We start from the raw sequence: 24,541 nt of genomic DNA, 5'->3' as shown, positions 1-24,541 counted from the left end.
TGAACTGAAATATAGAGATTTCACATTTGTTTAAATAACTCCTTAAGCCAAGCCATTTAAGTAGGGAAAAAAGGCAAAACCCAGAGAAACAACAGCAGAAAACAACCACTTGTCTGATTGATTGTGTCTCAAGAATGGCAGAGCTGCTCTAGCAATGTAACCACCTTCTAGGAAGGTGCAGGATAATCCACAAATACCTTCCATTTTAGCGAATTGTCTTTTTCCTCTGAACATGCCAGTTTATTTGGGGTGAAGAAATGATTCTTGTGGATAAGAGCACAAAGCCTTTTCTTTTATCACAGAAGCTAAGGTAGATTCTTTCTGCCTTGACTATTATCAGTGAGATTTTTCAGATAAGATCAATTTTGTTAATGATAATGCAGTTCATGGGGAAAAATAATCAGAGTTTAACTCTCAGGCCCTGGGTTGAGTTTACTAAGTGAAAATTTGAGGGAGAAAATGGAATTCTGATTTATAGCTCCTTTTTGAATTTGATCATTTGGAAAAGTTTTAAAAATAAATTCATATTCCAATGTATTTTCTGAATATTATAGACTTTGCTTAAGTATATTTCTTTGGAAACGCTGTTACCTAAGATTATTTATCAGTTAATAGCTTAAAACAAAATCTGGTAGGATGATTAAAATATAATTAATAATTCAGAGACTAGTTATGTCAAACTAACCTTAAATAGATAAGAAATCTATTTTTCCAGCTCATTGCTATATTTTGGGAATCTTGATAGTTTATTTAGTATACTTGCTATACCTCTCAGATTCATAGCAATTGCAAATTTGACAAGCCTGCAATCTGTCCCATGATTTCAGTCACTGATAAAAATATTAAACAGGGTAAGTCCTTAAATACAGCTCTCTGCAAAGCTACTAGAAATACTGGATTTTATTGCTAAATAAATCAATACCCAATTACTTAATTTTGCCTACATCTAACTCTAAATCCTTCAAATTAGTCCACAAGTTACTGATGAGAGGCCAAGTGCCTTGCATAAATCCAAACAAAACTTAGTAGGGATTAAAAATAATCCCTGCATTTGGGTCAAAAATTCGAATGCACTTTTGAGAATATAGAAGTAAACTTGTTCACAGGAGAGCAACTACAATGATGAAGGGAATCAGAACTATATCTTATACAGAACTGAAGAAGGAACTTGCAGGGGAGACAACATTTAATTCTTTTTGATAGTTTTACTTTTTTTATTATTCAAACGGCTTTCATAGCAAGGAGAGGGTACTCTTGTTCAATATTACAGGTGACAAATTCAAATTTCCACAGGAGTGAGGAAAGTCTCTTTCACATTTCCTTCCTTGATAGAGACATGAGCACAAAACATATTGCCTTTCCTCTTATCTCTTTCATAAAAAGCCACTGTTCAAACTCAATACCCCACAGCAAATGGTCCCTAGGGTCAGTTTGGAGGTGTTGTGCCTGGGTTAAGGGGAGGGATAGCCGCTTCTTAATGCCAGCCTAACTGTTGTTAGAGGAGATGTGTCTACACTCTCTCAATATTCCTACATCTTCCAGTTTTTTCAAAAGAAACTAGAAATCTGGATTTTTATGCTAGTTCTCTTGATTTTTTAAAATTTGGACAATAAATTTATATTTTTCTAAAAAACACTTCGCTAGTCAATACTGGGCAGGCACAACAATACATAGGCTGCTCCTGACTCTATGATTCCCATAGGCTGGACCAGAACCAATGACTTGAAGATATAGCGAAGCAGGCAAGAGATGAGTGGAAGGAAGAACTTGTTGCTCCTCAACTGCCTGCCTTCTCCTGAGATCATCAGATCTAAGCAGAGCAACCTCATGCGATCATATTGGATATCATTTATATCTGTGACTGGATTACAGACCTTTAACTCCTTGTCTCACTTTGAGAGTCAATGGTTCCAAATAAAGCATTCTCTGGGGATTGAGGGGAGAAAATCAGTGGCTGGCAAGTTCTTGAGAGTGTTTGCCCAAAAGGTAGAATATGATCTCAGCTTTGCAAAATGATTGCCATTTGGATGGCAGATGACTTAGAGGGAATTTCCGGTTGACAAAACAGCAGGCACAAAAGAGTAAAGGTGGAAAGGAGAGTGGCCTGGGATGGGGGTCACAATGAAAAGATTCTAATGGAATGGAGAGTTTATAGCAATTAAGCCTGGGGGTCACAACTGGCCATATCCAATTAGGTTTGGCCATCACATGGTTTAAAATAAAAATTGAACCTGAGACACTTTTTGAGGGCATGTACCCTCCACTTACCTACTGACCCCATCACTTCTTGTCTTGTATCCAGGACCACCACACAGTAACATTACCCAACTGACCCCCAAAATTCTTAGATCTTTCACCCCAACGATAAATTTTGATTTTATGGAAATTTATTTTCCTGAGACAAGTTTATGGTACATATAAATTGAATACCTCTTGAACATTATTACACGGTTAATAATTTGGAACTTAAAGAAAAAATAATATAAATGATAAATTTGAGGTTTGGGTTGCAGCTAGAGGAAAGTTTCATTATATTTTTGGAAGTCCACACGTTAAGTGATAAATCTCATATTTGTCTGATGTGATAAGCTATTCCTATGGTTTGGGAGATGGATGTAACTGTTCCACAAACATGGACACAATTCTGAGCAGGGATATTAGGGCTCCGGCAGGTCTGGTTAGGCCTATCCTGTTCCAAGTCACCGAACTAATCAGTTAAACAACTGGTTGCTTGGCCAAAGATTTCACTTTTCAGTCAATTGTCCTGGCATCAGAGACACATGCATTCCTAGAGTTTTACTCTCATCATTTAAAGTCAAGTTTTGCTGTCACACAAATACCTTATGCCTTTTACAAACATCGCTTCATTGGACTCTTACTATGTTCCTATCCATGCATGCATGCGTTACGAGATAGAGACCTACTAACAATAAGTGGCCAACTATTATGCCAGTTATAGGTGATCAGGATACAGCATAAATACAACTTACAACACCTATTAGGTGAGCAGGGAGATAATTTCATTCCAATTAAAAATGCATTTATTGGCCGGGCGCGGTGGCTCACGCTTGCATTCCCAGCACTTTGGGAGGCCGAGGCGGGCGGATCACAAGGTCAGGAGATCAAGACCACAGTGAAACCCCGTCTCTACTAAAAATACAAAAAAAAAAATTAGCCGGGCGTGGTGGCGGGCGCCTGTAGTCCCAGCTACTCAGAGAGGCCAAGGCAGGAGAATGGCGTGAACCTGGGAGGCGGAGCTTGCAGTGAGCCAAGATCACACCACTGCACTCCAGCCTGGGCGACAGAGCGAGACTCCGTCTCAAAAAAAAAAAAAAAAAAAAAAAAGTACATTTATTTCTTAAACCATTTTTATTCCAGAAGCAAAATAGTAATGTATTTTCTGCCTTAAAGATTAAGGCAATGCAAAAGTATATAGAGTAAAAATCATTTTACTTACATTTATATGCATTGCTATACAGGTATAATTTTTATGTAAATACTATTATACACTATATATTTTCGGAAACTTCATTTTTTAACTTAAAATGTCTTAGAGGTTTTTTCAGGCCATAGATTTTTTTAAGGCTCCAAATTGTGCCATTGTTTGTATGTAGCACAATATATTTAATCTTTCTTATAAATAGACATTTTGACTATTTACATTTTTTGTTATTACAATGATACAATGTATAAATACCTTTGTTGATGTAAGCAAATATTTTGTAAGGTAGATTGCTAGAAGTACCTTCACTGAGCACATTTAAAATTTTGGCTGTTACTGGCAAAAATATTCTTGAAAACATTGAACATATCTATAGCTATACACACACAAGATCTATAAAATACTATCTATTTCTTTATTGTTTCTAGGATTTGAATTTTATTTAGGAAGAGTATTAATATTCTAAAATTCTAAAACATGCTTCCAATGTTTTCGTAGTTTTTCTTAACATTTAGCTCTGTAATCCTTCTAGTTTCATTTTAGGAATGATGTGAATTAGGCATTTAACTTTTCTCCCAAAGGAATAGCCCATTGCCCCACACTATTTATTAAAACACTCAATCTGTTGCCTTTATATTGGAAGAACAATTTGGCTTGGGTTTCACATTCTTTCCCTCAGAAGTGAAAATGTGCTGCCTTTCCATCTTCTGAAATTGAATGTCACTGTGGTCAAGTCGAAGGCCAACCTGATTATTTCTGCTCTTGTAAGTGACTTGAATTTTCTGCCTATGTGCTCCCATAATCCTTTCTTTAAGCTTGAAATTCAGTAACTTTTTCAGATTATCTTATGCTGTTGATGATTCCAAATGAAACTTTCCTGGAATCTAGTGGGTCCTTTATGTCTATCTATTTATTACATTGTTTCAGGAGAATATTGTTTTACACCATGTTCTTATGATATTTTTCCAAGTGTTTTCTTCTTCAAAACCATCCAACTATCTGTCATTCATTTCTGTCATATTCTCTGGAGTCATTATATCTTTGTTCTTTTCTACTTTGTTTTGTGTTATTTCCCCAAATGCGTCTTCTATGTATTTAACAATATTTTCAGTGAAGTTCATTGTATTTTTGTGGCTTCTAGAATGTCTTTTGTCTTTTTAGTGATTTTATTTATCTCTCCAACTTTTTCCCTGAGTATTGCCAGCACACTTTTAATCTCCCTTAATTATTTTACATCTCTTCTATAAAATTTTGAATCTTTTCTCTGAACATTTTTGTTTGCTTGATACTTAGGAGCATCTGCTTAATGTTTATTGCTTTACACACACACACGTATGCACACACGCACACATATAGAAAGAGACAGAGAGATCCATATTTTCTGCAAGTCCTTCAGAATAATGGAGAACTCTTTGTCTACAATTTTTCTGAAATACTTTGATATATTTGTTTGGGGATTGTGGGCTCTTCTTTGGCTTAAATTCCCTCCATTATTTATAAAAAATTACTTTGCAGTTTTAATGAATATGTACTACTCCCTCCTTTTTGATTATAACTCATCTTTTTAAAAGCCTGACTATTATTTAAATAATAGTACAGGGAAAGGGGTGAAATAGGGTAGAGTAAGCTGAGGCTCACTGCTGTTTTAATTTGGGTTTTGTCCTGGTTATCTATTGTTGCAGAGCAAACCACCCCACAACTGAGTGGCTTAAAATAACAAGCAGTTATTTTGTTCACATTTCTGCAAATTGGGCAGGGTGCAGTGGGTCCAGCTCATTTCTGCTCCACGTGGTATCAGCTGGGGCAGCTTGAATGGGATTGCAGGATCCACTTTAAAGATGGATCGCCCACATGTCTGGCAAGTCTCGCTGGCTGTCGCTCCCTCTCCAGGTGGAACTCTCCACAGACTGATTTGGCTTCCTCACAGCAAGGTGGCTGGGTTCCAAGAGTAAGTTCTCTAAGCGAGAGGAAGTGGAAGCTGCTAGTTACTAAAGGCCTGGACCTGGAAACTGGGACAGCATCCCTTCTGTACTCTTTACATTGAAGGTGGGGCATAGACCCATTTCTGGATAGGAGTGTCAATGAATTTGGGGGCTATGTTTTAAAACTGCCACAGGCTGTCTCAAGCATCTGTCACCAAATCTGTTATTTCCTTGCTATTGGGAATACATCTTTTTGTAGTTTATGGCATTCAAATTGAGGTGGCATAGAGAAAAACCCCCGAAGTTGCGGATGAATTATGTTTTAATTTGAAAACTTCTCTTCTTCCATACAAATAACCTCCAGCAGAGTCCTTGGCTAGGAAACCAGAATGTGTCAGCATGATTTCTATTTGGCTGCTGTTTTGAGGGGTCAGACTATTTCCTCCATTTTCCCCTGACCCATCTACCTGATCTTAACTGTGCTCTAAACAACACAATATTGGATGCTCTTTTCAGTAGTATGATGTGCTATCAGGTTCGAGAGAAACAGACTTGGCTCAGCATCTTGCCATCTCTTGTTTAAGATTTCACATTATTCAGCAGCAATACTTCATACTTAAATATTTCATAGTTTATAGTTTGGAGTTGTGAATACTTTCCTGTTTCAAGGGCTATTTTTTTCCTCTCTATTTTTCAGTGTTTTTCTTAGTTTTAGTTTGTTTTCAGGGAGTCTAGTAGAATAAAACTATTTTATCCTGCTGTCTTAAGCAGAAGCTCCATGCGATCTGTAGAATCGGCTTAAAAATATATGCTGTGATTTTAGAAGTGAGTTTACACTGAAGATACAGTTTACTTGTGGGAGAATTGGCTTTTGAATCTTGTCATCCTATCTCATAGCAGGTCTCCTTATTGTTTGTGGTGTCTTTTTGGTCCTTTACTAAATTTAAAATTTTTCTTCTCGGATATCTTGTACATTTATTATTTAATGTTTTTCTAATTATGTCAGATTTTTAAGATGCGATTATGAATAAAACTATTTTCCATGACATGTTATCATTAATTGTTGCTGAAGTCCTGGAAAGCTATTGATTTTTGTCTGTCAATCATCTGTCTAGCCAGATTTCTGATTTCTCTAATATTTTGCCATTTAAGTCTCTTGTATTTTCTAAGTAGACAATCATATCAGCTCATCTATTAAGTATTTTATTTTGATTTTCCCAGTTTTAAATTTTTTAATATTTTTATAGATTTAGGGGGTACAAGTGCAGATTTATTACATGTGTATATTGCATAGTTGTGAAGCCTGGGCTTTTAGTGTATCCATCACCCAAATGGTGAACATTGTACCTAACAGGTAATTTTTCAGCCTCATCACCTTCCACCCTTCCACCTTTTGGAGTCTCTAATGTTTATTATTCCACTCTTTATGTCCATGTGTACCCATTATTTAGCTCCCATTTATAAGTGAGAATAGACAGAGGTGCAAAGCACTGGGGAATGAGATAATCTCCTGAGACCTCTACTTCCCCATCTCTGCAGGAGATGGTGAGCCTGACAACATGCAGAGTACACCACTACTAAAACCTACAAACAAGCAGCATTTGAGCAAGCCACTACACTAAGGCTATCTATAACCAAGGAATTCATATGGAGCCTTAGCCCCCACCCCAAGATCACAAATTAGCAAAGCCAAATGACCCTACCCAACAGTCACACCTTCAAGGGGAAAAATAAAGTCCCATTAAAATGAATGTAAATTCAAAAATTAGAAGTGACAGTTTCTCCAGAAGAGAAGGAACCAATGTAAGAATTCTGGCACCATGAAAAAACAGTGTTGTAACACCCCTCAAGGATCACACTAGCTCTCTAGTGATGGATCTTAACCAAAACGAAAATTCTAAAATGACAGATAAAGAATTCAAAATATGGATCATAAGGGAGTTCAATGAGATCCAAGGGAAAGTTGAAAACCAATACAAAGAAATCTGAAAAACAATTCAAGATATGAATGAAAAATTTACTACAGAGATAGATATTTAAAGAAAGCACAAAACTCTGGAAACGAAAAATTTACAGAAGGAATTACAAAATACAGTTGAAAGCTTTAACAATAGATTAGACAAAGCAGAAAAATTTCAAAGCTTGAATACATATCTTTTAAATTAACCCAGTCAGACAAAAATAAAGCAAAAAGAATGTAAAAACTGAACAAAGGCTTTGAGAAATATGGATTTTCCTATTTTGAATTTCTATGATTTATATTTCAAATTTCAGCTTATCCCTGTTTTGTAGATATAATAGCCATTATATACACCTTAGTAAGTATATATGTTTTGGGCTTTAGTTTTCTATAATGTTGTTTCCCCTTAAAGTTGATCTTATTTGCTTTCATAATCTATAGCTTTAGTGTAACTCACATCTAAAATCTCAACAGGTTTTTATTTTTTAAAGGTGAGAATAGATATGTATACTAAAGCTGCCATCTTGATGAAATGAGAAAACCAACTTAAAGAGGTTGACTGACTTGCTCATTGGTATAAAATTAGTAAATAATAAAGTCAGAATCCAGACTGCCAACCCAACCTTTACTTCTCCATGGAGAAGTAAAACTCACATTTTCCACATCTGAGGTATGTTCTAAGATTAAAGTTTTTCCATGAAAACTTTTATTAGAATTACTAATGAAAAGAAAGTCAACTGCATACATGCATATATTTTTCTACTTTTCCTAACTTTTTCTTATAAATATGCTAATGAAAAGGCTAAAAGTGAACAACTATAAGAACAATAAACAATGTCTGAAAATTTAAAATAGTCAACTGTTACATAAGTAAGAATTAACTCTGCCAAGATTTTCTGAGCTCCATAAAAAGCAAAGTAGGCAGGTGAGAATGGGAATGGGGGTAAAAATGAAAAACGATAAACCTCAAAACATATTAGGGTAAGAATTTAATTTAATGGCCCAAAATATAGCATGCTTACCTTAATGTCATTAGATCAAATTTGACCATTTAACTGCCATTCTGAAAATAAGCTATTTGGCACAGATTTTAGAATTTGACTTTCATATATCCAATTTGAATTAATTGCCTTTAGAAAAAACAGATAAAACTACAGTATGATTCTGATACTGCAGGATAATGCCAGGAAGAGGGGAGTCTAAATTCTATGTGAGTTATTTCATCTAATAATTTAGTGGGCATTCACTCTAACTTTTGAAATGAGAAACTCTTGCTGTTAATCCATGAAGAACATCTTAATGGTGAAAGAATTTCCTCCTTTTTCCTTCAATACTGCCTGCCATTCTGGCAATGGGAAAAGTGATATATTTGAGGACCCCTGGGGCAGGAAAATTGATAAGAGCTCCTGACTTCTTTCCCATAAACAACCAATATTTTAAAGCTATTAACAAGGGAGCTAGACATTCAAAGACAGTTCATTTATCTTCAATAGCTGGCAAGGGTGTCAGGCCCTGCAGTCAGGCACAGAAAAATGGGCCCCGAGTTCACCCTCTATTGCTGAACAGCTGCTCTTTCCCAAGGTTTTAATCAGATTCCCTAAGCATCCCATGCCCCAGTAAGGCAGAGCCCACATAAAACTGGTAATAAGCCTGTCATGTAAATTCATTACAAAGCTCAAGTAATATGAACAGATTATATTCTCCAGGCCAAGAGAGAGCTTTTAGTTTAGACCAAAATTATTATTGCATATTGATTTGGCCCCTTGTTCTCTGGAAAGTTTTTTCTTAGAAAAAATTCAGACTTGGTCACCTGAAATAAAAGACATTTTCTTGGTTGTTCAGAATGAGAAGTCAGGTTTAAGTGTATTAGAAAGAAAATATGTCTTCGGATGAAAAATTCTTAATTCAGAGACCCAAAACTATTTATAGAGTTTTGTCTTTTTGTTTAGCTGCACCTACCCTCCACCCCCTGAAGTGAGAGCCATAGCTTCCTTTAACTCTTGAGTTCTGACCCAAAAGCTTAGTATGCAGTATTTTAGATTATGTTATTAGAAGCGAGTGTGGCAACCTTTGGAAATCTTTCCTTGCATGAGGCAGAAGTCAAGATTGGTTCTTCTCATAGACAGCCTGATGCCTAGCTATCAACTACCATCTGTTAGTAGGCACTAGCGTGGGCATTCATGCCACTGGTTACAACAGAGGGAATGAGAGGGAATCACTATCAACCCCTGACCAGATATTAAAGGACATTAGAGACAAATGACACTGATGCATCATGACAAGATTATACTGTATCAATTAGAAAAGGGATTGGGTAGTCACAAAAGAATCACAGAATCAAACACTGCTAGTCTTCTTCCCAGCTTTGTGTAGTATTGAGAGGGCCAAATTTTATCATCTTACTAAAAGTGAGCAGTTTTTAATTATCCTGAATGTTGGTATGGATTTAGGAGGTCATTACCAAGCACTTCAAAATTTCAAAGACCCATTGGATAAACAACAGCTTTTGTGTGAAGGATGAGGATAAACATTTGACACCCTTCATCTGTCCCTATGTTTACCATACAACACTCTGATATTATTTGCTTTCATATGCAGGCCTGCCTATGGGAAAGCCTGCTTTTATCATGTGGTGTTTGGGGTACTTGAAATCCTGATGACAGTAATTTTCTGTGGTGAATTAATAAAGTGGATGCTGATTACAATTTATTTTCTTAAGTACCTTGACGATAGAAAGAAAATGAACTGATCATACCAGCATGGATACTCTGGTCTCTGGGTCAGTAATTCCCTTTTTTTTTTTTTTTTTTTTGAGATGGAGTCTCACTCTGTCACCCAGGCTGGAGTGCAGTGGCGCAATCTTGGCTCACTGCAAGCTCCGCCTCCCGGATTCAAGCCATTCTCCTGCCTCAGCCTCCCAATTAGCTGGGACTACAGGTGCCAGCCACCACGCCCAGCTAATTTTTTGTATTTTTAGTAGAGACGCAGTTTCACCGTGTTAGCCAGGACAATCTCAATCTCCTGACCTCGTGATCCACCCGCCTTGGCCTCCCAAAGTGCTGGGATTACAGGCGTGAGCCACTGTGCCCAGCCCTGTAATTTCTTAGTTTATTATGTCAGCACCTTGGTTCCACTTCTGCCTCATGTGTATTGTATTTAGTGCACGTCATTCTCTTAGTACATGGCTGGCTATATTGGGCCCAGACTAGAAAACATCACTGGGCACTCCAAACTAGAGAGATAACATTTCAAACAATGGGATAAAATGAATGAAGAGCTACTATGACTGAGTGATGATATATAGCAGAAGACAGAATTACTTCCTCCAATTTTCTCTCAAAACTGGCTTTAGGCCAGGCATGGTGGCTCACGCCTGTAATCCCAGCACTTTGGGAGGCCAAGGTGGGACAATTGTTTGAGCCTAGGAATTCCAGACCAGCCTAAGCAACATGGTGAAACCCCGTATTTACAAAAAATACAAAAATTAGCCTGGTGTGGTCTGTGGTCCTAGCTACTCAGGAGGCTGAGGTGGGAGGATCCCTTGAACCTGGGAGGTGGAGGTTGCAGTGAGCTGAGATCATGCCACTGCATTACAGCCTGGGCAACAGAGTGAGACCTTGCCTCAAAAACAAAACAAAATAAAACTGATTTGTTGCCTAGAAAAATCATCTCAAAGTCCTCTGTGCACATAAAGAAAGATTTTTAGAGCATCTCCATTACACAGTATAACAAGAGCTGATATGGCAGAAAATGTCCCTTGTGTACCACCCACAGAGATAACTTCTCCCCAGAAACTGGAGAGAACTGAACAGGTGGATTCCTAGGTGGGTTGTAAATCTGACAATGAGAACACGAGAATGTCAGAACAGAGTAAGAGAAACCAGGAAGACAAAGTGAAAGATGAAGGAGAGCTTCCAGAGAGAACATGACATGTCCACGATTGGAAACACCAAAGCCACAGAGAGCCTAAAATTCTGGAGAGAAAAATGGAGGGGCCCCGAGGAAGATACTTTACCAGTTTCCTAATAAATAGGTATTTTTTGCACAGTCTGAAATTGTTAAGGGCTACCTACAGTCTCATAGCAGGTATAAATTGCTTTCAGCATTTCCTTACCAAATTAAAAAGGATTATCTGTTGTCAGTTTTTTTTTTTTTGTTTGCTTGTTTTTGAGACAGAGTCTCGCTCTGTCACCCAGGCTGGAGTGCAGTGGCGCAATCTCGGCTCACTGCAAGCTCCACCTCCCGGGTTCACGCCATTCTCCTGCTTCAGCCTCCTGAGTAGCTGGGACTACAGGCGCCCGCCACCACGCCTGGCTAATTTTTTGTATTTTTAGTAGAGACGGGGTTTCACCGTGTTAGCCAGGATGGTCTCAATCTCCTGACCTCATGATCCGCCCACCTCGGCCTCCCGAAGTGCTGGGATTACAGGTGTGAGCCACCGCGCCCGGCCTGTTATCGCAGTCTTTTGCATCATTTTGAGAAGCATTCTGGTGAAGGTAGCTATTGGAGTGAAAATTGCATTGCTCTAATAAACAGGTCTTTTGCTGTGTCTCCACCTTTCCCCCACTTTCTCTATACACATTATTTCTCCCTCTATGACCATTCAGTGTCCCCCGTCTTTGAATATTATAGTGGATTATGAGTAATTGTTTCTAAGTTATTTTGCCCACCACTCCCATTAACTATCATCACTATTATTGTCATAGTCATTCCTTATTAGATTTATGAATGTTTCTACCAATTTCTCTGCTCAATTCTCCTTGCTTCTCCCTTATTCTGAGTTTAGTTTCCTATTTCTACTCAATAATATTCTTCAGAAGTTCTATCCTTGATGAGTGATGAAGTACCTGAAAATGTATTTAATCTTACTCTTAAATGACATTTTAGTTGAATTTAGAACCTGGGCTGTCAATAAATTTCCTGCAATACTTTGAACCCATTATTCCTCTATCCTCTAGCAGCTAAGCAGCTATTGTTGCCAATGAGAAAACTATTGCCATCCAAATTGGAGGTAAGTGTAAGTAATCCTTATGGGAAATAAACCATCTCTCCTCTCTGGTTGCTTTTAAAATTTCTTCTTTCTCTTTGATGATCTCACATTTCACAACAATGATCAATCAAATATTTTCTTTGTCTTGCTTCCTCAAATATCTAATAAATCTTTTCCCCTCCTCTAGGTAGAGGCTCAACCACTTGAGGTCTGGAGCTGCCTGATTCACGAATCTCTGTGGCTCAAATAGACTCTTTAAAATTAAAAACACAACAAAATAAACCTAAAACCTGCAATGTATTTGAATGTGAATTAGTGTTAATTTATCCAGCTCTAGATATAATGTGATGCTTCAATTTCTCTCTTTAATTTTGGAAAATTATCAACCATTATCCCTTCAAAATATTGCCACAATTCAGTTCTCTTTAGTTTGTCCCTTTGAAATTTTTATTGATGAATTCTGGATTTTTAAAAAGTGCTATCCTCCATATCTCTTAACTAGCCTTTCATATTTTTTATCTGTACTACATGCTGGGCCATTTGTCAACTTTATATTGTTTCATCGGTGGGTTTAATATGACATTTATGTCATTCCCTTTAGTTTTTAATGTCAATATTTACACTTTTCATTTTGAAAGGTTCTTTTTTTCCTATTATACCATTCTTTTCTAATTTTTCCCCACTCCACCATTTACCTCTTTAGTCTCTTTAGTGTGCTCATTTGATAATCTTTCTCATATTTTTGTAATTTTTTGTTTAGTTCCGTAGGGTGCTTGTTCTTCTGATTTACTTTTGTTTATCTCCTTTCTTTCCTTCCTTTGCTCAGCATGGTGGAGTTACTCTTTTTGCGGCCTGTACATTTTGTATTGTGAGCTCATTTTCAGAAAAGATTATGTTTTTTAAGTGGGATTTCTATGTATCTGGGATGTGAAAGTATCACCCCAGGGCGGTTTCAGTGTATTTGGAAATAGGAAGAGGGGATACGGCTGGGACAGTTGTTTCAATAGTCCTGAAAACTCTCCATGTTAATTTATTGGCTTACATTTCCTGTATCACAACTGTCCAGGCTAGGGATTTTGATTTCTCAAATTCCAGATAGATGGCAAGTTTCGTCGCTATTTCTTAAGGCTGCTCTACACAGCCTATGTGACTGAAGGAACACTTTGAAATTGCAGGCCCTATTCAAAGAGCTTTGCTCAAGTTGTATTACCATGAGTGAACCTTTAGACAGGGTTCTGATTTCCACATGGAAATGGGATTCCAGCTCCAAAACCTCTGGGCAGTATATGCTATATAAAATCACATGGCCGCTGACAGTGGCAGCTTCCCACTCTTGCTGTGATTTTTCTCTTGTTTCTCACCCTTGGAGAATTTCCTTTTCTCTCCTTCAAAATCAACTCTACATTTAGTAATGTTCGCTTTTTAAAATAAAGCCTTTCTTTGAGTTTTTAGTGCATAGGACCTATCATTTTAATCCACCATGTTCTGAACATTCTAGGATCATGAAATATGGTTGTTATTATTCTTATTTGTCCTCCAACCACATTCTTCCAATAATGGATTCCATGTCACTGGTCACAGGGATGGGAATGTGACTCGGATCTGACCAGTTACCTTGTTTAATTCCCTTAGAGTATTATGTGATTGGCTTACGGGTGATCTTCCGATACAAGCAGAGGCAAACAGAGTCTTTGTGACTGATATGCAAATATTGGGAGAACGAAATGTTATTTTGAGCTAAAAAAAAAAAAAAAAAGTGAGCCTGGAGATGCCATTAGTCACCTTCTCCTGCTTTCTAGACTAAGCCATCTATCTGTACCATGAAAGAATGAGGCTAGCACTCAGAGGCAATCGGGGCCAAGAGAGAAAAAGAACGGATAGACAACCATGTTTGAAGTCTTAAGCCTGGCATGTCCAGAGTCAGCTCAATCCCTGTTAAACAGGCCAATGGGCAAATTTTGCTGAAGCTAATTTGAATTGGGTTTCTGTCACTCTCATCACCTGCATCTGACTTATACACCAATAAATTAAAGTACATTGGAACTGAGATAAGAAACCGTCAACACGGATTTCTTTTATTTAGTTTTGGTAGGCCAATTTGTCACGCAGGACTTGACACTAGCAAAGCAAGTTCTAAGTTATGGGGTTGAGTTCTGGAGACGCTGCCAGTGAATGTCAGATCTCATCTGAGAGACAAAAGACAGAGTCACAGAATATAATCAAGGTCAAGTCCAAGTAATCTGAACAGGGACATTAAGAGGTAGGGTAGGGGAGATGCCAGAGTCAGGAGCCGGGGAACAGGAATGAGAAAAAAACAAACAAGACAGCAGCAGCAGGCAGGGGTGTGGGCAGCACACCGAGCACACGACTTAAAGCTGGAATTTAGCTGAGCACTGCTTCCCAGCCTCTGTTTAAAGATCCCAGGGTGGCCTTGCCATTCCTGCCATGTGATGCCACCTGGTGTCTGAACAATGAAGTCAGCATGAAATAGACTCCCAGGACAGGGTCCTTAAGCAAAAACGGCCATACCTTTTTTTTTTTTTTTTTAATTATGTATCACCCCAGTATCTAGACAGGCATCAAAATAAATGAGTTTCATGCCGATTATCAGTTTTCAAGGCAAATATCAAAGTGAATTACCTTCAGAAAGATGTGTCAAGATATAAGAAACTTGTTTTTAAGTTAAGCAGATTCATGAGAAATATACCTCTGGTTGTGATAACAGTTTCAGTTCATTCTGATCAAAAGGGGACAGCTTCTTATCACCTCTGTGTTTACAACTATGGCTCAAATTGGAGGAGCACTAATGAGGGTTTCTAACAAGGCTTTTCAAATAGTTGGAAGAAGCAGAACGAACATTAAATATCTATCTCTGGAATAGCTTTTAACGATTAGTATTATAAAACGTCTCTCCATCTGCTTCTGAAGGGGTCTATGAACTCATTCATTCAGTAGTTGAATTATTTGGAGAACCTACCAAATAATTGCCTATGTGTTGTGAGGGATGGAGAAAATTTGCCTTTAAGGAACTTGAAATCTACTTCAAGATGACGTTACCAAGAGAAAAAATGGAATTATTTTGGGAACATATTTTTATAACCAAACCCTATACATGTAAGCTATTTTCTGAGATGATTTCTAGGGTGAGGTTTTGTTACGCATATTAAATCCCTCTATAGATACTGTTTGCCTACTTCAGTGAGGAGTTACTGAGGGCCAAGATGAGTGGCTATGCCCATCCAATCTATGTCACCAACACTTGGCATAATGTCTGGCACATACCGATCCTCAGTACGTTTCTCTTGAATGGTTGGATGATAGTTCAAGGTTCCCCTCCCTTCCATGGTTGCTTGAGTCTCATAGCCATCCAATTACCTTCCATATTAAATTTCCCTTAAGACACATGGGCGGTAAGAAATGTAGTCTTTCAAAATGCCAAAGTGCCAAGCATTCACTGGTATCACACTTTAAATGACATTATCTAGCAGCATAACAGTCTCATTTAAAAAGACAAAATTGGTGCTCCATTTCTTCATCTTTTTAAATAATCGACGACATCGAATTTCCTTATAAGCAGTTACTTAACAGGGAATAAAGACATCTAGTATGTATTTATTGTCATTCAAGAGTCAGCTGTTTAATGAGATACTTATTTTATCTCTAAGAAAACCTGGAGGCATTTGCATACTATGGAATTATTTTACAAGTAGGTTTCAGTACAATAATGGCAGTATTTCTGTTTTGCAGATAAATGGCCCAAAACATCCAACATCCTCTTTCTCTTCCATCATGGGTAGAAAAAGAATTTCAGACTTCTACCTCTGTGCAGTCTGCACTTAAATGAATGTTGCCAATTATTAAGTATGTTAATGGAGATTTTTGGGACCAGAGTCTATCATAAGTAGTTTGCTCTATTTTGGTAAATATATGCAAGCCAAAAGAAAAAAAATAAAAATCACTTGTGATTCCACATAACACTTCTGACTCCATGTAACTTATATATAAATAATACAAATGTTATATGTTATTTATATATACAGGTATAATAAAAAATATAAAATTTAATAATATATAATTATATTCATATATAATACATATAATATATGTTAGTATATATAATATATAATTTTAGGTGCATTTGCACATACAAATTTGGCTGTGAGTTTTTAACCAAGCTAGATCTTATTATATATTAAATTTTCTTATTTAATAGTTATTAAATATAAATATTATATATTAAATTTCCTATTTACTTAAAAATGTATTGTGAATATCTTTTCCCATCAATATATTTTTTCTTTATCATTTTTTAAATGACTTCATAGGGTTCCATGATATTAATATATTATAATTCACTCAACCAACTAGTAACCATTGTGCACAACTTCTTGCTCAAATCAAGGCACTCATCTCCATGGACAGACTATTGCACATGCTCATAATTACTTCTTAGAATAAATTTCTAGAAACAAAATTGCTGGATCAAATGATTCACAAATTCTAATGACTCAGTAAATACTGCCTTTGTAAAAGTTTTATCACTTTCCCTTTTCACCAGTCATATAGGAGGGTTCTCAATTCCCAAACCCTGACTTACTCCAAATATGATTATTCTTTTTTGATTCCTGAAGATTTAAATATTTGCCAGGTAAAAATAATACTCCATTGTTGGTTTAATTTGTGTTACTTCATTATTAGTGAAGCTGATCTTATTTAGTATAGCTGTTGTCCATTTATGTTTCTTCTTTTGTTTATTAACTATTTATATCAATTGTGCATTTTTCTATTATGCTTACCTTTTATTATTGGTCTTTGATGATAGGAGTAACAGCAACAGCTAACATTTAATGTGTATTGAGCATGATGCACCAGGCCCTGATTTAGGTGTTTTATGTTTAATCCCATCCTGTGAGGTAAGTGCTATTACTGTCTTTATTTTACGAATGAGGCTGCCAAGGTGCAGGGGGATTGAGTAACTTGCCCAAGGTAACGTAAATAATGAATTAGGTATAGTGATGAGATTAACAATTCATCATGTATATTACAAAGACTATTAACTGATCAACATGTGTGTTGAAAATGCTTCCCTTGGTTTATCATTCCTCATTGAAATTTTTGTAGTGGGTTTCACCTGCTAGGATTGCTTGACTCTATTGCCATCAAACAAATGGGCTTTTATTTTATAGTTTCTGCTTTTGATATCTTGATCTCCTGAAGAAGAATATATAAGTAAATATAATTCAGACACATTACAAACATTCAGACAGCATAGAAGAGTATAAAATAAAGAGTTAAATTATTTTTCATCCTTTGCCTATATCCTATATAGCAAAGGTATCTGATTTTAACCATTTATTTCTTAATTTTTCTGATTTTTATTCTATGACTCTTAACAATATGCACACATTTTCATTTCTTGACTTAGCAACTCCACATAGCATCTGTTCATTTCCTAGTATGCCAGACGCAGAATTTTAGTTAGCTTCTCCCTTCCTTTCTTTCTCCTTTTTTCTGTTTAACTTCCACAAGAAATATCAGTTTTGGTTGTGAGCACCTTTATAACTTTAAGTAACATATTAATACTTCAACCTCTATTTTTTGATTTGTCAACATTAGACAGTATGTCTTAACTAAGTGATTCATTCCTAATAGAGGAAATCACATGTAAAAATGGTTATTCTCTAAGTTTCCTGGATCATAAAATGCCATATTTATGAAGAGATGCTTCACTAGAAGCAGATTTATCTTTAGTCACTTTAATAAAACCAGAGAGATCTCTGTAAGTAGAATGAAAGATATTGATATAAATAAGGGTAGAAACTATATTTATATTTATATAGCACAGGCTATGTAGATTACAGGGCCTTTACAACCATATTACTTTATTTATTACTCAGAATAATTCTGTAATGTGTATAGAACAACTATTCTCACATTTTCTAGATCAAGAAATTAGCACAGGGAGTTTATGGCCATACAATATCACTGTAGTGGTCATCTAGGTCAGCAGTCCCCAGCCTTTTCGGCACCAGGGAACCGTTTTGTGGAAGACAATTTTTCCATGGATTGGGGGAGGAGATGGCTTCGGGATGAAAGGCATTCTCAGGCATTAGACGCTCATAAGGAGCGCGCAACCTAGATCCCTCACATGCGCAGTTCACAGTAGGGTTTGTGCTCCTAGGAGAATCTAATGCCACCGCTGATCTGACAGAGGCAGAGCTCAGGCAGTACTGCTCACTGGCCCACTGCTCACCTCCTGCTGTGTAGCCCAGTTCCTAATAGGCCGCAGACCAGTGCCGGTCCACAGCCTGGGGGTTGAGGACGCCGATCTAGGTTTTGTTTTGTTGTGTTTCTGTCCAGCATCCACTTTTCCTTTATCATGGCAGTATTACCTGAGCGATAATTCCACCTTGCTCCAGTCTCAGCTCATGTGCTTCCAATGAAGCTAATTATATACACTTGAACTCATGGAACAGGTGACTTAGACCCGAGCCAATAAATGCTGTGCCTTTTACTGGCTATAGTGATTATTCCAAGATAAACTGCACCAGAATCTATGAAAGGTACTAAAATTTAGTCTGGGAATGGTGGAACAAAAATTTTTGGTCAAATCTCCTGAACAGACAGCCCTGGGAAATGCTGGCAGCCATCTTGTAACCAGAAGAGGGCGCTAAACATGAAGTTGAGCGAAGAAAGATTCCTGTTCATTTCACTGGATCCTTGACTGAGCCATTTCTATTACTGGTGTTCAGTTACATCAGCTAATACAGATTCCCTTTTTAACTCAGTTTGGGTTGGTTTCTTGTCAACTGTAGTAATTGCACAGTTAATTAGTGGCAATCTTGACACCAGATCTTCTGACTTTTAACCTAGGCTTCTTTCTACTCTACCATGCTGCCTCTGAAATTAAGATTTTTGTTCAGGATTGGAAAACACACACTCCTTGAGATCTCTTCCATATATCTTTTGCCTTCCTTCAATAGCCTATTAAATAACATTTAGAAATGCAAATCTATCATGTGGAATTCATTTGTGAGGCAGTATGCATACATGTTTGAGCATGACATTCTCTTTATGCTTGAAATAATAGTATGGGTTAGGGACAAGCTGTAACTTCAAAACTTTTATGTTAAATAAAGTTATTTGCATTTTAGCACAAACAATTCTGGATCATTTTAAATCACAAGAGCATGATATAGCACCCTCCACCTGCTGCTACGTACAAGAGCTGTGGCCATCAAATTTAATTATGTTAGGTATCTGAAATTCAGAGCATATTTAACCAAAGAAACAGTATTATAATTAATCATAGCCCTATTATATTAGCAAAGAAAAGCTGCTTTAATCTAAAATGTGGCTAAATACTAGAGCACAGTATTGCTACAATACTATTAAAAGTGTAAAAATACTAAAACTGAAAAAGATGGTTCTTAAGCAAGGAGGTTTGCTGGCAGAAGATGGGAAGGTAAATAAAAGTATGTGGCTATTTCAGAGGGGCTCTGGGGTCTTGGCCAAGGGCTATAGTCATCAATAATTGGGTTTCACATCAAAATGGAAAACTTTTTTTCCCATGACACAAGAATAACTCTATCACTGTTCTTAAACTTCAAAACCACACAAAGATGGAACTAAGAAAGAGAAAACACAAAAGAGGTTTTTATTTGTTCTTCTGAGACACACTTCAAGTACATAGAGTCTGCTTTCAAAAAGTTACTATCTAGAAAGGCAAATATATATGTAAATCCAAGGCTGTGCAGGGGTGAAGCAGAAGCTCAGCCTGTGGGCTGGTGAGCTGGTGGTTCCCAAAGAAGGAGACTGAGGGAAGAGTTGAAAGACTTGATTAGGCAGAACCAGAAGCTGAAGAGGGCAACCCAGGAGGAGTGAGCTTTGTTCACAGGCATCGAGATACCACTCAGAGTGTTGTGTCAGGGTGCTATACATGGTTTAATGTGAAGAGAAAGAAAAATGGAGAGACAATGTTTGAGCTTTTAGAAAGTCATAGAAAACCTTTAAATGATACACAAATATGGCTTTCCTAAGGGAACCAGAAAACGGTTGGCAGAGAGTGTGTGGAGATAAGGCATTGCAAGGAGAGGAAATACGTGTGTGTAAATAGATGTACAAAGAGAATAGTATGTGTGCTATAAATTAAGTTTAAGAAGCAAACGAGCAAGTGAGAATAAGTGAAGAGAATGGCACATGGAAGTGTGCAAAAAGGAGAAAATGGTGAGCAGCAGACAGCACTGGTAGACAGCCTGGGCCAGGACATGGCAGCGCTATAGAACACTCAGCAGAGCTCATGGAAAGGAAGAGCTGATATCCAAAGATATAAGCTTTGGAAGTCAAATGTTTTTACTTAGGATTACCCTTTATTTTACATTGGAGCTCACTGGGATCACTGTACGATACCAGAATTGCCAAAGCTGAGGAGCACGAGATTTCAGCTAGAATGGCAACGTCTCATTCCTAGAAAGGAAGAGCTCTTGCCGTGGTGTGAAACACATCTTCTTTTATTAAGATATTATGAAGACATGGGTAGAGAGGTAGGAGAGGCACCTGCAATACCAACCATGGATTGACCTGAGGAGATACTACATGGACTATTTCAAATGCTCCCAGGTTGGCGCTCAACAGCATCAACATTTATCCTCAGAGTCTGCGTTTTTAATGGAAAACTACTGTGAATGGTAGTCCTGAAAGCAGAAAGGCCAAACCTTCCCTGGTTGTGTCGGCATGATTCTTTCCCAAGCTCATTTGCACTTTAGTGGTTTTGCTTTGCTTGGCCTTTTCCAACTTGGCAGCTCAGGAAGTAAAAATGAGGAACTCAGCAGATTTTTAGAGTTTTACTCCAAATGTTCTTTTAATGCTAGTATTTCTTGGACAGGGATTTCCGATGTCCTAATTAATTGTTCTTGGTGTTTCTTTAAAAGCATCCTTTAGCATTTGTGAATCTGCCCATGGCTTTTGCTCTTAATTTGCACTCACTGATATTTTCCTTTAAAGCAGGAAAGACACTTCTCTGTGGCCAAGTGAAATATAAGTATATTTGGAGACACACTTGAAAATTGTTGAATTCACTGGCAGCTTTGGGGCAGCAGCCTTAAGAAATGTCAACTGGCAAAAAGAAAGAAAAAAAAAGAGTAGTGCTGCTCTGTCATTTCTTACTCCCCTCTGTGAGATCTGGCTTTAACAATCTTTTGTTACTTCGCAATACATTTTCAACTGCATTCGAAGTAATTAACACCCAGAATAGAATCTTTTTGTCACATTGAATTATCAGATATCGACTTTCCTTTGGGATATCTGACAGTTGCCCAAAATGTTGGTCGGAATCTAAAACCAAGAAGAGACCTCTGACATAGTGAAAGCCACCGAAGTGGCATTTATTAAATATAAATGGTAAGTGTCTAAAGGGGAGGTAAGGGAAGAGCACTGGCCCTCATCCCCCCACCCTAAAATCCTTCCAGCGCAAAGGGAAATTGCACTGGTGCTGAGCTCAAGCTCCATCAGTTTCATCTGTCATGTGATATTTTAAAGATGTATGCATTCCTATATAGCATTACCTTTGCATTGAGAAATAAAGAGTATTCTGACCCTTAGGTTCTGGCTCCAATCTGCCAATCTGCCCATAAATACAAGAGTTTCTATTAGTCTATGCCTGGAAAGTGACTTATATAAGGCAAAAAATTAAATGACATTGATTTGAAATGAAGAAAAGCTCATTTATGTGCATTTTAGGAACCTTAAGTGAATCAGCCAAATATATGCACTGAGAAAAATAAGTTACCCTCTAGGTAGTATCTTATAATAAGCTGGAAACATAAAACCCATTAATAGTATTAGAAATTAGATGCCTAATGAATTGTGCCCATTATGGAGATTTTCTGTGATAACAATTCCTTGAAAAAAGCTAGAGACTGCCTGTATGTCTATGACATAAGAGAAAAGTTACGAGTGAAAGCATATTTCACATGGTTAAAGAAACATAGGACAAGTTCTGGTACTTACTATGTAAGGACTATGGCCACTGCATCATTCAACACACTCTCTCCAAACAAGAGTGTGTAGAGGTCAGGGTCGACGTGCAGTTCATGGAAAATGGCCAGCACTGTCACTAGGAAGACATACACAAACATGCAGGTTAGCTGGGATGCAGTCATGGAGTTTTCCTTGGCTATGGTCACCGCTCAAAAACATTAATTAAATGCTCATCTTCTCAAATCCAACAACTATACTAACACCAGACCTTTATTCAAAAAATATCTGATGCTTAGAGGCTTCTCTTGGCTACCTACTGCTTAAAGATAAAATTTGAGTCCCCTACAATCTGCACCTTGCTTACCCTCTAGCCTCATCTCCCTCTGCCCGCTTTGCCCACCCTTTGCTGCCTTTCTCAAGTCACACTGAACTTGCCATAATTTCCCAAACACACTGTGTAGTTTCTTAACTACCTTTGCATTTTTATTCCTTCTACTATGGCAGCAATTCCTTTCTCGTCCACTTGCTACCATCCTCCTATTCCTTAAATACACACACACACACACACACACACACACACACACACACACACACACCTTGCTACCAAGGACTCATTTTTTTCGTTCTTTAAGAACCTTTCAAGTGTCCCCCTCCCAACCCTTCAACTGCCTCAGCAGAGACCTGGCTCACTCCTTTCTGGATCCCAGCATTTGGATCAAATCCTGAACTTACCACGGAAAGGACTGGGAGCTCCCTGGAAATGGGGTTCATCTTTGGACACATGGTATTAGACCATATTCAGTAACTGCTTGATGCATGAGTGACCAAATGAATGAGTGAATGAATGAATGAATACATGTTGTTGCAATGGCCTACTCCTGTGAAGGGAGACATGGTTCCACCTGGGTCTCATTCTGTCCTGAGATCACACTCACCCATGAAGATATACTCAATGTCCTTAAGAAAAGGACATGAAGATTTGTTTCTGGTTGCCTGCTGCATGGCCTGCTACTATATGCCATGTTCTTGTATCGAGCCTCTGTGAGTACATTAGGGCAGTCAATAATCACACGCTGATTATCTGTGTTCATCAAAACTATTCAATATCTTGATATTTAAAACAGTTAAGCAGAGTGTGAACAGCAATCAATAGGAAAATGATCCATTGAATTAATTGCCAAGGGGGAAAGAGAGAGGTTGAAAATGATACTGATGGCAAATGTTTAAGGCAGAGTGGGTATTTTTAATTCTGTTTTTCCTTTCCTATTTCATGAGTGGTGAGGTTAGTAACTGTGTTGTACAAAATAGTGCTATGAGGGAATAAAAGCAAGACAGTCAAGTTGAATTTGAAGGTTTTATAAGTAGGATTAAGAAGTTTGGAGCTTGTTCTTTCATAATAGAGAGTCGTGAAGGGTTTTAATAAGAGAGATGACACAATCTGAACTTTGGAAATAAAACTCAGGCAGAAGGGCAGAGGGCAGAATGGACACATGGCTGGAGGCTTTCCCAATAATTTCAGTAAGAGATGAGTTGTACCAGGACAGGAAGAGGTCCAGATTCATGCTCCCGAACTCTTACATGTGCACTGTCCTGGGTTCTAACAGACCAATGACCACTGTGCTGTGTACTTCACAAATACCTCATCTTCTCTGTGTACCACAAGCCTTTAGCAGAGTGATGCAACAGAGTAAGCCTTTAATGAGTGAACGAATAAGAGATAACATCAAGGAGGATACAGCAGAGGTGACAGCACCCCAGAGATATTTGAGATGGAAAATTGGTGGGTGTTGGTGCTTGAGAGGCAGCAAGGAATGACTCTGGATTTTGATCTATCGTACAACATGTGACTATATTTAATAGCAATGTATTGTACACTTGAAAATTGCTAAGAGAGCAGATTTTAAGTGTTCTCAGTATAATGACAAAAGCATGTGAGGCAATACATATGTTAATTAGCCTGATTTAGCTATTCTGCAAGATATGCATATTTCAAAAAATTATGCTGTATACCATAATATATACAATTTTTGTCAATTAAAAAGTTTTTTAAAAGAAGCTTTTGCAAAATCCAGAAAAAGAAAGAAAATGCCATGAATTGACATGACAATTGGCTAGATCCCATTTTATCAGGCATAGAATCAATTTTATTGTTCTAGCTGAATAGGTCCTATTAATCATGATAGGTAAAATGGCAGAGACCTGCTTTTTACTAGCATGTAGCTGTTAACATTTGCTACAACCTTTAGACG

At 37.5% G+C, this 24,541-nt stretch overlaps 1 protein-coding gene across 1 annotated transcript in view; it reads right to left on the bottom strand.

Annotated features, from left to right (window-relative positions):
* SLC9A9 (solute carrier family 9 member A9) overlaps positions 1 to 24,541 on the bottom strand; it is a 598,822-nt gene that overhangs the window by 370,123 nt on the left and 204,158 nt on the right. Inside the window, exon 6 of the mRNA XM_030816700.1 lies at positions 22,323 to 22,428. Within this exon, the coding sequence (XP_030672560.1) occupies positions 22,323 to 22,428 (106 nt within the window). The remainder of the gene's footprint in view (positions 1 to 22,322; positions 22,429 to 24,541) is intronic.

Source organism: Nomascus leucogenys, chromosome 8 (genome assembly GCF_006542625.1).
Source record: "Nomascus leucogenys isolate Asia chromosome 8, Asia_NLE_v1, whole genome shotgun sequence".
In the NCBI taxonomy this organism is placed as follows: domain Eukaryota; kingdom Metazoa; phylum Chordata; class Mammalia; order Primates; family Hylobatidae; genus Nomascus; species Nomascus leucogenys.
The sequence above is the reverse complement of the archived record's forward strand: the minus strand, read 5'-3'. Positions and strand labels throughout refer to the sequence as shown.